At 36.5% G+C, this 13,413-nt stretch overlaps 1 protein-coding gene across 2 annotated transcripts; it reads right to left on the bottom strand.

Annotated features, from left to right (window-relative positions):
• Positions 1–2,615: 2,615 nt before the first annotated feature.
• On the bottom strand, positions 2,616–4,037 carry LOC104103705 (oleosin 16.4 kDa). 2 transcript variants are annotated; one of them, XM_070181542.1, is made up of 2 exons: positions 3,422–4,037; positions 2,616–3,065 (listed from the first exon to the last, which is right to left on the bottom strand). In XM_070181542.1, exons 1-2 carry the CDS (start codon positions 3,855–3,857, stop codon positions 2,872–2,874), a joined length of 630 nt encoding a protein of 209 aa, XP_070037643.1. In that variant the 5' UTR covers positions 3,858–4,037; the 3' UTR covers positions 2,616–2,871. The 2 variants fall into 2 exon arrangements, with proteins under 2 accessions (XP_070037643.1, XP_009609929.1); XM_009611634.4 differs by having other exon boundaries at positions 3,431–4,028.
• Between the last annotated feature and the right edge of the window lie 9,376 nt (positions 4,038–13,413).

Below are 13,413 nucleotides of genomic sequence, written 5' to 3'. Positions count from 1 at the left end.
CAAGGCAAACATTAAAATAGCGAAAGAACTCAATGATCACTGGGTCAATGGGAGGTTTAAATCCTAAAGTGAAAGGGTAAGTATAAACGAAAGAGAAGCCAGTAAGGTAAGAAGTGATTCTTTGGTTGGCACCAGGAATTAAAACTGGGAAATCTGGTTTCCAATGACATTCACGACGAACTAAAGAGAGAAGACCATGAGTGATCAGACTTGGGTAGTGTTCAGCAGGGTTAAAGGAAGCTATAGAAGAAACTTAATTTTTCATGGCTTCACGATCTGATACAAAGGAAAACTCTTGAGGAACAATCTCAGAAACTGTAGGCTCACGCATGGGTTCATTCTGATCCCTGTTCCTAGAAGAAGATCTAGGGGTTAAAGGGACTCTAAGTCTAGAAGAAGATGGCTTGACGGAACTACTTTGGGAAGTAGAACTGCGAGTAGATAACGAACCAATATTGCAGAGTCTTCCACCCCTCCCACTTCTAGTAGCAATGGTAGAAAGAGCAAGTTCGTCGAGATGACAACTTTATGAGGGTCTGGTGATGAAGAATACATGTTTAACGAAGAAAATATAGAGGAATACGAAGGAAGGTCAAGGAGATGAATATAGCGAAGCAGGATAACGATTTCAAAATATCAAGTGAGATGAAGTATTTATAAGGAGAGGCAACCATCATCAAGGTTGATCATTATGAAGCGTCATAATAGAACCGTCACTTCCTGACTGATGCAGCCGCAAAAAAACCCTAAAAAAGCACTGAAAAACTGCAGAACCAATCAAGTGAAGCCACGTGGCATGGGCATTAAATGGATGTGACATACGTCGCATCGATTCTGAAAATAGCATAATGATACTCAAGAAATGGCGGCAAAGAATTCCCTCCATAAATACTTATCACTTACCGAATATTCAGAAAGTGGGGGGACTTTCTGTATTAGTGGAAAAAAGGCATGACCCGTGCACTATCATCGAGGTGACAGGGCATGGTGTGTCGACCATCAATATAGCGACAAATTGCGTTCTTAATTAGACGAGTTAAAGAATGGGAAAAAAGGCACGGGAGGAACACCCTCGGGGTTACACTAAGAAAAGAGCCGGACCTGACAGTTGCAAAAGGAGAAACTGGAGTGGAATGAATAAAGACCGTTAAGAAGGGAAGATGCACGAACCTGTCATAAATAAGGAAGGGAAATCGATACGGTTACAGAAAATCTTTAGCCATAAATACTTCTGTTACAATTGTATATGGTAATGAGCAGTGTTTTAAAAGGCGTGGACGTAAGGCGATGCGTTTTACATATGCCTCAGCGAGGCGTAATCCCCATAGGTATTTAATTTTTAATATTTTATAAAATATTATAATTAAAGTAAATATTTATAAACAAGTAAAATTGCATAAAAAATAAAGAAAACTATAAATATGTGAAACATATATATATATATATATATATATATATATATATATGTGTGTGTGTGTGTGTGTGTGTGTGCGCGCGCGCGCGCGCGCTTCATCCCTACAAAAAACTAGTCAAAACAATCTATTTTACGCTACTTAGAAGCTCAAGTAACTTGAGTCGAAAAGAATAAAGTTTTCTACATGAAAGAACAAAAATGATGACTAACCTGCAATTTGAACTTTGAACTTGCTGCTATGAAGGAGAATAGAGTTCTCTTTGTATTTGTAAAAAAAATGAATATTCGTTGCTTTTGGGAGATATTAGCAGACTAGCGGACAAGATAAAAAATTGGGAAAGAGCATGAATTGGGGTTTCAATCAATAAAAAAGGTCATAACTTTTAAATTTAATACATTTCAGTTCCTTTTTACAACTTTTGAGTAATTACCAAGCTGAATTTTGAGAATTTGGGTATTATATGAAGGACTTATTCAACAAATTTTATTTTAATTTGGAAAAATCTTTGGGGCTTACGCTTCACCAAAACAATACTCCCCGAACGCTCCGAATTGCTGGGCGTACGCCTCTTGAGACTTTCGCCCCACACCATCGCCCCAGGGCATTTTTGGTGCGCCTCGCCCCAAGGCTCGCCCCGAAAATGCCTTTTAAAACACTGATAACGGGTAATCAAGGTAATTAATGCCATTAGTGAGCCCGAATTAAGTAAGGAAACCGTTATAGTTGTATGCTCCTATATAAGGACTGAAACCTCATTTGTAATATCATCGGATTTTTATTAAAATTTATGCAATCATTCTTTACTTTATTCTCAAGGTTGTAAATCGCAATTTGGGAGTGATTATGAATCTGTTTCATATTTTCTTTGTTAATTATTTTTATTTCTTGATTTATTCTTTAAATTATTGAGAAAGTGAAGTAAATCTTGGTTATCGGTAACCCAATATCTTCTTGATATTAACTTTGACCGAAAAATCTATTTTTGGGTTAAACAATAATCCATTTTAAAATTTGCCTTGCCATCATGTATTTTTATTTCACATAGTGTTCAATTAATACGATGTGATAAAAATAGAATATTGAAATTAACCCAAATCGCATTTATAACTAGTTTGTTTTTCCTCGAACAGAATAGTCATTGCCCAAGGATGGGATGTCGGTCTCAAACTTAAATCCAGGATCGGACACAAACCTCCCCTCTTGAACAAATAAAAACCCATGCACTTTTAACTGGATGAAAAACAGCACCATACAAGCCACGAATCAAACCGACTATACAACCCACACTTTATGTATATACGACAGAGACCAAAAGAAGTAGAAGTAAAGAGGAAAAGCATTCTCCAAAAATGTACATGTGTAGGGGTATAGATTCTATAGAACTAGGTGCAACTAGGTAAAAAGCAAATGTAGCACAAGCATATATATAAACTATCCTTTCCTGACTACAATATTCTTAAATCTCTAGTGGTATCTCGCGCTGCACATTTTGCTGCAAATAGCCGGGGCTTTCCGGCCTATGCTCCTCCACAGCAGTAGTAGAGTCATGGGGATGCTCCTTTAAAGACTCAAACAACTCAACAATTCTAGTAACTGGCACTGAAGTGTCCTCTTGCTGCTCCTTCACTGTCTCAATTCTGTCCACATTACCTGCAGGAACAGATATAATGTATAGTTGTATATAAAAGATATAATGTATAGTTGTATATACTTCAAGAAAAACTGACATATTTCTAAAATTTGAAAACAATTTAACTTCGGATTTCTTATTTTATTTATAACTACATAAATGTTATAGCATATTCAAATCATCACTATCTTTTAGAATTTTTATGATCACACCATTAATACTATGGTATATTTAAGTCATAAAAATTGAAACTGAAAAGGTGAAGTATATACGTGAAAATTTACTAGAACTTCAACAAGTATGAAGTGATGAACCAAAAAATACAAGAATTTAGTGATAAGAATATAAATATTGAACCTGTCAAATTTAAATCCACATCTAGTACCTGCCACTTCTGTGTCCAGCTGCTGCTGCTCCTTCGCTACAGTCTCGTCCGGCTGAATCATTTTATCCACAGTGACCGCCGGGTTATCAGTATCGCCGTAGTCTATGCCCGTTTTTCTTACGCCTTTAATTAGTGAACGATAAACCAGAACAAACGAAGACAATCCTGCAAAAGCTATAGTCCCAGCCACCCCAAAGCCTGCGATGGCGAATGCGAAAACACAAGCAGCACCAAACAACAGAGGACTAAATATCAAGAGCAGCGGAGAAGTTACGACCAGAATTATCAAAGAAGTCAGAAAGCTGAAACCCATCATCCCCAAAAGTGGGCCTTCTACTGCTATTCCAGCCAGTGTTGCCAGAATCAACGTCCTTCTGCTGACTTGCTGGGGATTTACAATATCCATCATTTGCCCGTTTTCAGCCATACTCTTTTTTTGTTTTATTACAGTTCTCTCATAAAGTGGGAAAAAAGTTTTCTCGATTCTTGTTGATTGCAGTGGCACCGATACTTCGACGGAAGGTAATATGATGCTCTCATCGTATTTGAACAATAGCAAAAGGATTTGAAACAGGGCACGTGTCTGCTTCTTCCTATACGTGTTGCTTAGCAAGTAGCCTTTAGCCTCGTCCCTTTTGAACTTATCGCCCGCACTTGGACTTTATAGGTGCAAAGGTACGATTTTTGGGATAGGATTCTATATCCAGTGTAGCTGACCAGAGCATACTTTGATTGCTTATCCAATGTAAGAATACGCAAATAGGCGGTAACATATAAACAATTCCTCCTTCAATTGTAAGTTATGTAACACTTTTGTCTTAATCTATTTATAAAATAAATAAAAAAGATAATAACTTTTTTATATTTAAAATAAATGAATTTTAAAATTTTTATTTTACTTTTTAATGAATGAAATTATTTATAGCAACAAATGTTCATGACTTATTTTATGTTATAATTTTCAAATATCTTTCTTCCTTGCGTGAACATCATCTCTTCTTTCCGTCAAACAAAGCCACAAGAAGTAGGACACAGAGAATAACAAAAAGAAAAATAATCAATAAGTCATTTTACTATTCGGAGGTACTAAAAATTTTGTACTTTAATGTATCATTAATCATACATAAAATTAATCATGGCCGTCAAAATTTATTGGTCTTTTTGACAAAAGAAATTTACAGAGAAGAAAGTTATTATGCGCGGTATTGTGAATATCAGTACATACATACACACATATTATGGCTGACGCTGAACACGGATGGTTCTCAGTCAGAGGCGAAGCCACCGAGATTTAAAATTTATGAGTTCAGAATTCAAGTGCTTTAAGTCACTGAATTCAAATTAATAATATATACATATTAAATACAAAGTTTTTTGATATCAAAGTAGTTAGGCAAAAATTATATATTGATAGAGAAAAATGTTGTGGTGACGACACGATTCTCTCTCGGCGCAGGTTACTCTAACGTGCACCAGCCATGGGGAGGAGAGCTTGTGTACCATCTCAGAAGGCGTTAATGGCAATATCGGCATCAACACAGGCCAAATTCCTAGCAGGAACGAGTGCTAACACTGGATCTAAGCAGGGAGGAATAAATTCTCCAAACAATTCCAATGAAACGGTAACCAATGTAACAGTAGAGGACATTGCAAATGGAGAGAAATTGAAGCAGAAGCAAGCGATTGAATATGTGGAATGAAGCTATCCACAACCCAAGGAATGAAGGACATAGTAATTCTCCTGGTAATGGAAGGTAATCATGGGCGGATGAAGTGGAGGAAGAATTAGGGCTACCGGAAAAGAGGAATTCAATTTGGGATGAATTCGACATGGCGAAGCTTTCCAATGCTGGATTCAAATTGAAATATGTTCAACCTAAGCTACATGGTGAGTTTCGTGTAAGTGCAATTGAACTAGAAGACATTTCTAGTGAAATTGAGTATTGGCAGAATGTGATAGTTTGCTATGTACTAGGTGCACATCCTCCTTTTGCAGTGATTCAGGTATATGTTAAGAAGTTACGGGCATGGTATTAAAAAAATCTCAATGTTTAAAAATGGAGTTATACTTGTAAGGTTTGACTCTGCTGTAGCAAAACACGAGGTATTGAATGTAGGGATCTACCACTTTGACAATAAACCTTTTATTATAAAAGCATGGAACCCAGATTTAGAATTCACTAGGGAAGAATTGCTCACTGTGCCAATTTGGGTGAAATTCCTAGGCTTTGACTTCAAGTATTGGAGTCCTAAAGGATTGAGTAAAATAGGAAGCTTGGTTGGGAGACCTTTAATGGTGGATCTAAACATTGAGAAGGTAGGACTACAGTTTGCAAGGATACTAGTAGAGGTCGAGTTGGATGCTCAACTACCTGATATAATGTTATTTAGAAATGAGAAAGGTCAGCTCATTGAACAAAGAGTAAGCTATGATTGGAAACCAACTATGTGTACATATTGCCATGCCTATGGGCATGCAGAGGAGGTATGTAGGAAGAAGAATAAGCCAGTTGCTCAACATGATAAGGCAGTGTCAACAATAGAGTTAGTGCAGAAGCATCGGGATAATGAAGAAAGGGAGATAAAAAAGGATAAGGACCATACATAAGTGCTTCAGAAACAAGCATCAACTAGTTATGAATGGATCACCCCTCTAAGAAATGGAAGAGGCCCATCTAAACAGAATCTACAAATTGAAAAGTCCAACTCTTATCAAATTTTGGATAAGCTTGCAAATGTCAGTATTGTACAAACTGCTATCAAAAGTGCGAAAGGGAGAGGAGGAACCATGCCCCGTACTGGGAATGGTTAACCTATTGTGTTAGAATGTTAGGGGCTTAAATGTCCCAAATAAGTATAAGGAAGTTAAAATCCGCTGCAATGAAGTTAAGGCTGGTATAGTAGGTCTGTTAGAAACAAAAATAAAGAAGAATAAGATTGAACAAATTGCTGATAGTTTGTTTGGAGGTTGGCATTATACTACCAATCTTGAAGCACACTATAATGGTAGAATATGGTTGACATGGAGATAGGATTACTATGATGTAGTTCCTACAAATATTACTTCCCAAAATATGACTTGTGAGGTGACTTGCATTCCACCACAACTGACTTTTCTGCTCACATTGGTATATGCCTTCAATACAAGATAAGCAAAAAGAGAGTTATGGGATACTATTATGCAACAACATGGAGTTTGTTCTAGACCTTAGCTGATATTAGGAGACTTTAATGCAGTATTAACAAATGAGGATAGAATATGAGGTAATCAAGTCACTTGGGAAGAAGTGATAGAGTTAAGAAATTGTGTGGATTATTGTTGTTTGATTGAGCTTCCTCAACAGGGCAACAGATACACTTGGAATGATAAAAACTCTGAACGGAGAATATTTTCCAAGATTGATTGGGCTTTCATCAATGACAAATGGCTTGATATAATGCCAGCATGTCAAGCCAAGTTCCTACTTGAAGGAATAGGTGATCACTGCCCCATGTAGTTAACTTTAGAAGGGATTAAGACAAGAAGGAAGAAATATTTTCAATACTGCAATGATCATCATCCTTTGTTTGACATCACTGTCAAGGCTGGGTGGGAGGTGCAGATTAAAAGGTGCAAAATGTTGAGAGTTGTAAGAAGATTAAAGTTGCTAAATAAAGGACTGAAACAGCTAAATTCAAAGTACTTCAAGGACTTAGTAAATGAAGCAGAAGAAAGCAGGGAGGAACTCAGGAGGATACAAGAGAAGTTGCAAGAAAATCCACTAGATAAGGGTATGCAGCAGAAGAAAAGAGAGGTGTATCTACATTTTAGAAAGATTCCATATATGGCAGAAATCTACTTATAACAGAAAAGCAAAGCTACTTGGCTAAGATTGGGAGATGGCAACACAAGGTAGTTTCATGATATGATTAAACAAAGGAGAATGAAATTAGTTACAACACAGATAAGGGATGAACAAGGCAATTGGCATAATGATCCAGATGACATAGCTTAGGTATTTTTAGACTATTATGATAACTTAATGGGAAAACCACAAATGCTAGAGTTAGAGCTTTCAACAACTTTATGAAAAAGTGGGGGTGGGCATAATACCAACCGAACCGAAAAAATCGGTCGAACCGTAAATTTTGGTTTATTCGGTTTCGGTTTATTCGGCTGGTTTGTTGTTTATAGTTTTTAAAATTTCGGTATTCGTTCAGTGATCGGTTTTAACGATTCGATTTTCGATTAAACCGAAAAAACCGAAATTGTTTTACCAGCTTTTGGACTCTTAGTCCCTTACCGTGTTACTCTTTCTTAGTCTTAAAACCCAAAACTAATTCTCAACCTAAAGAAGTCCAATCCATTGGGTGTGTCAGACCTATAGCTTGTCATCTTGTTTAAGATCGACATATCTTTTACAAAAAATATGTACTGCAGGAAATTTGAACCATCTGGATAATTGTCACGCCCCAAAATAGATTGCGACGTGGCCGGCACCTAGTGCCTACCAACTTGCACTGAGCGAACCATTATTGCATAATACATACCCCAACTCGTAATCGTGTAGCTCAATCCATTTAAGTAATTACAATATTATATGATAGAAATAAGATAAACTTCATTAACAATAAAAGTTTATAAAAAAAAACATAAACTAGACAAGCAAAAATGTCACCCGCAATATCATATGAGTACCCATTCCCCTAAGATAATATAAACCCTCTATGAAGCCTCTATGACGCTACGAATAAAGTAATAAAGTTACGGAGCTTGTCCATACTATACAAATATATACAACTGAAATATTGTGGTCCCACGAGTACGAAGGTGGGCTCACCAAAAGAGAGGAAACTGTGGGAACTCTAGCATGTGCGCTGACCGCCTTGCACTCGGCCGTCTGCTGAACCTGACACCATTTAAACAAACGATGCCTGAGTATTGAAATACTCAGATATGCGTCATAGCCGCCACTAATGTTGGTATAAGAGTTATACAAATTATAATCTATATAATAAGGCAAAAGATAAATAATCTCGAATAAATTAAGGAAGATAAGGTACATAGAATCACAATAAAGGATAAATTTGCAAGAATAATAATTTAAGTTTTATTCATTTAGACCTCTTTCATAGGTCCGATATCTCATTAGTATCGTCCTCATTATCTAGTATCTCAATATCAATGGCACACATAGTGCTAGAATACATCGGGATGCCATCCACGAATATTGTCGTACCATCCCCAAAAAGTTAGGCCAATGTGTACAGTCAAAGATCCAAGAAGGTTGTCGTACCACTCCCGCACAGCTAGACAAGGCATATATTTTTTATTTCATCATTTTTTCTTTTAATGGCCATCAGCCGAAAATTACGTTGTTATGTAATACATCAAGAATCCAAGAAGGTTGTCGTACCGCTCCCGCACAGCTAGACAAGACACATTTTTTTCTTTATTCATCTTTGTCCAAACCAAGAGTAGGCCATGAAAGCCTATCCCTAATGTACACGGAATATCATCCAACTATAATTCGAAACCAAGAGTAAATTTGATAATACACAAGTAACTAGGAGCTCGACATACCTTGAAGTCGCTCTAAGTTAGCTAAAACTCGCCTCGACAGAGTTCAATCTACATAATATATCATATATGGGTAGTGAGTTAATACTCAAAACATCCTAAAATCCCCAAATATTTTAACCCAAGATTGACCTATTTCAAGATTCACCCCAAACAAGAATCCCTAGGTCCCTAAATTCTTAAAATTAATTCTTATATGTGGTCTATATCACAAACTATATATACTAAATACTTTCTCTTAAATATCAATATATATATATATATATATATATATATATATATATATATATATATATATATATGTTAGAGGGAGCTCATGGATACCTTACAGAGAAAGTAGAGATGATTTTCGATCTCTTACTGTTGCTGCCACTTGATCTTTAAGAACTTGATCGATTGTAAAACTTTCACTCTATCCAAGCCCCTCCTTCGAATTTTCAGTAGCTAAAAGGGCAGAATGCCTACCTTAGCGTCAAGGAGAAGCCAAAAGAAGATCTTGGTTCTCTCTCCCTTATTTTATATTTATGTAAGTTATACCCCTCTTTCTTTTTAGAGTTTCCAAGGAATTGAAATATTAATTTAATAACTAAAAATAATTTTACAAAAGATATGTGGTATGCTGCCAAAATTTTCAACAGTGATCACGTGAGGGACTAAGTTCCCGTTCTAAGAATAATTAAGACCCCATTGGGCCCACCACCACTTATACTCATATTCGTTATTATATGCTTCATTAATCAACACTTATGTAATGTTTATAATCATAAAAACTGTTGCTACAAGTTAATTTAAGAACCTCGAACATGACTGTGATCTCGCTATTTTATTATTCTTTCGAGTTATACACCAAATAATTGTATTCATGTTCTAACCATTTTTTTCTATAACTAAACGTAACGTCCTATACCCATTTGTGTCACTAAAATCACGTTATTAAGCTAGTAATTAGCCTATTTAAAGCCAAATATTCATTGGACTTTACAATAATGGATTTGTATATGCTAGTAACAAAGAGAAATTAACTACCAAAAATCACATAAATACATAAAACTAAAAGACTATCACGGAATATCAATAAAAAGAAAAACACAAAATGACAACAAGTAACAATTTCAATCTGAAACTTATCAAATAAAAGTTACTTGTTACTTTTCAAATGAGTGAAAAATTCGAATCATGCCAGATTAATGTATTTGGTATTAATCAAGCTTGCACCTATACAAGCTTAACGCAAGATACTGCTAATACTATTTTCTTTTTTGTTTTTGTAATGTAGAATAATTTTTCTTGCATAAAGATTCTTATCTTTTTCGTGTATTTGATGGGATTTGTTATTTCTTTTGTCTTTTTCTCTCAACGAGAAATCTATTTTCGTTGTTTCGTAATATTTTTTCAATGGCTTGAAACCGAAAAATCGAACCGATTAAACCGAATCGAACATGAATAAACCAAATTGAATCGAAGTTGTTATGGTTCGGTTTTGATTATTAAAATCACAAATCAAAAACCGAATAAACGGAACCGAACTTCTACAAAACCAAACCGACCGATGACTACCCCTAATGAAAAGAGGGCAAGTGCTACCCTTAGAGTAGGGCTGACAAGTGGGCCGGTCCCGGGCCTAAACGGGCTAAGTGGGCCGGTCCAAACAGGCCAAACGGTCCCGAGCCTAAACTGGTTTTTTGTAGGGACCGGCCCGGGACCCGGATCGGGACCGTTTGGTCCCGGGCTAAACGGTCCCGGCCCGCGGGCTAAACGGGCTAAGTGGGCCCAACATATTTTGAAAAAACAAAAAAAATTAAATAGATATTAGAGACAAAAGGATGTTAAAAAAAATATCTAAGACAATGCTTTGTAAATTTTATTATAGAATTGTGACCTAAATTTTAATATTCAATATTTAATATCGAATATATATAGTATATAAGATGTATATATAGTATATCGATATAAGATGTGTATATATATATATATATATATATATATAATATATATATATATATATATATATATATATATATATATATATTAGAGAGAGATTGTGATAGATTGATGATTTTGTAAGAAAAAATAAAAGAATGATGGGGTATTTATAGTTAAAAATAGGGAAAAAGTGTAATTATAAAAAGTTGGGGGGGTTAAATGACTATTTTATAAATAGCCAACGGCTATATTTTTAAAAAAAGGACCGTGCCGGGCCGGTCCCCGGGCTCTGGCGGGCTAAACGGTCCCGGGCCTAACGGGCCCAAATCATAGGACCGGCCCAGGCCCACTAAAACCGGGCCAAACGGTCCTGGCCCGTTTAGCCCGTTTGGCCCGCGGTGGCCTGGACTGGCCCACTTGCCACCCTTACCTTAGAGCAATAAGTAAGCTTTATCAGACCTTATTTGGGGAAAAGAAGTCAAAGAAACAATGTTCCAAATTGACAAAAATAAGAGTCGTGAACTAGATGGCTTTGGTGGGTTCTATAGATTAGCATGAGGAATTGTAGGAGCAGACATCACTGAAGCTGTCCTAGAGTTCTTTGAGAATAATCAACTCCTGAAACAACTGAATACAACCAACATTGCACTGATTTCTAAGGTGGATAAGCCTGAGTATGCTAGTCAGTACAGAGCTATTTCATGTTGCTATGTCTTGTACGAGTGTATCTCTAAGATGATATGCAACAGATTGAAGCATGCCATAAGCCACGTTATGGCTGACAATCAAGCTGCATTTGTTCAGGGTCATGATACATAATGTGCTAATATGCCATGATCTATTGAGGCATTACAGTAGAAAGACTTCTGCAAGGTGTCTTATGAAAATTGATCTAAGGAAGGCTTATGATATGGTGGACTGAGGATTTTTTGAGGAAGTTCTGATTTGGTTTGGGTTCCCACAGAGATTCATTCACTTAATTATGGTATGTGTAACAACTACCAAATTCTCTATCAAAGTAAATGGTGAAAGACATAGTTATTTTGAGGGCAGGGGGGTCTAAGGCAGGGAGATCTTATGTCTCCTCTACTATTTGTGATAGTAATGGAATACCTGTCCAGAGTTCTATCAACTATGAGTGAACTCCCAGATTTTCAGTTTCATTCCATATGCAAACAGTTGAAGCTAACACATTTGATCTTTGCACAGGATCTCATGATCTTTTACAAAGGTAATCTGGCATCAGTTACTAGGGTGGTTGAAGCTTTAAATTATTTTAGTGAGGCACCATGACTTATTGCTAATCAGGATAAATCTAATATCTTCATTGCTGGGGGTGGATGAATTGACAAAAAAATAGTTGATAGCAAAAACAGGATTCACCCAAGGTTCTTTCCCAATTAGATATCTTGATCTTCCCCTTTCATCAAAGAAATAGAACAAATTGGACTGCATTCAGCTAGTAGACAGAATAACCAAGAGGATAAAAGTCGGCTAGTCAAAGCAACCTTCATATGCAGGCAGACTGCATGTGGTTAGCTCTGTGCTATTTTCCATTTATAACTTCTGGAGTGGCAAGGGAAAGAATATGTTTTCCTAAAAAGTTTGGAGGGTTAAATGTTAAAGGTAGTAAACTATGGAATGTGGCCTATGTTGGGAAATTATTTTGGCAACTTCTCAATAACAAGGAAGCTCTATGGGTGAAGTGGGTGCACGGGTTGTATATTCCGGCCGATTGCAGTTGGTTTTGGAAGAAAATTAACTCTCTGAAGGAGGACATGCATGGGTGGCTTATACAAGGTGCTTACACTCTGAATAAGGACGGTGGCTATTCAATAACTAGGAGCTACATTGCCTTATTAGGGGAATGCAAAGACTGCATATAGCAGATTTGATACGGAGTAGGGTAGCACAACCAAAACACAAGATTTTTCTGTGGCTTGGAGATCAAAGGTGACTGCTTACAATGGAGAGGCTAGTGAAGTTGCAGATACATGTAGAAAACCTGCATTGCTGTTTATGTGAAAAACAAACAACTGAAACATATCAATATCTTTTTGTTGAATGCAATTGGATAAAAAATGTTCGAGCTGAGGTTCTGCGATGGCTCGGTGTACATCTGCAAGAAGGGGACATAACGAGCACACTGGACAACATTAAAAAGAAATCTTGGAAACAGTTAAAGAAAGAAGTGGTTGCAACAACTATGGGAGCTGCTTTCTATCATACGTGGAAGGCAAGAAATTGGAAGATATTCAAAGGCGCATGTATAAATACTGCATAGGCGGTGGAGCAGATAAAGAAGGAAACATTAGTTAGATTAAATAATATACAAATGTCAAAGAAGGCAAGTAGATGTAGAGATTTCTTGAGGAGTATCACTAATGTATAGAATTTGTGTTGTATAGAATTTGTGTTGAGGCAGAACATTCATAGTACCCTTCTGAGAAGGATTATGAGGTAAAGTGCTCTTTAGGCGCGATCATTTGATTGATCAATG

Source organism: Nicotiana tomentosiformis, chromosome 7 (genome assembly GCF_000390325.3).
Source record: "Nicotiana tomentosiformis chromosome 7, ASM39032v3, whole genome shotgun sequence".
In the NCBI taxonomy this organism is placed as follows: Eukaryota; Viridiplantae; Streptophyta; class Magnoliopsida; order Solanales; family Solanaceae; genus Nicotiana; species Nicotiana tomentosiformis.
Note: the sequence above shows the minus strand (reverse complement) of the source record. Positions and strands in the feature narration are given on the sequence as shown.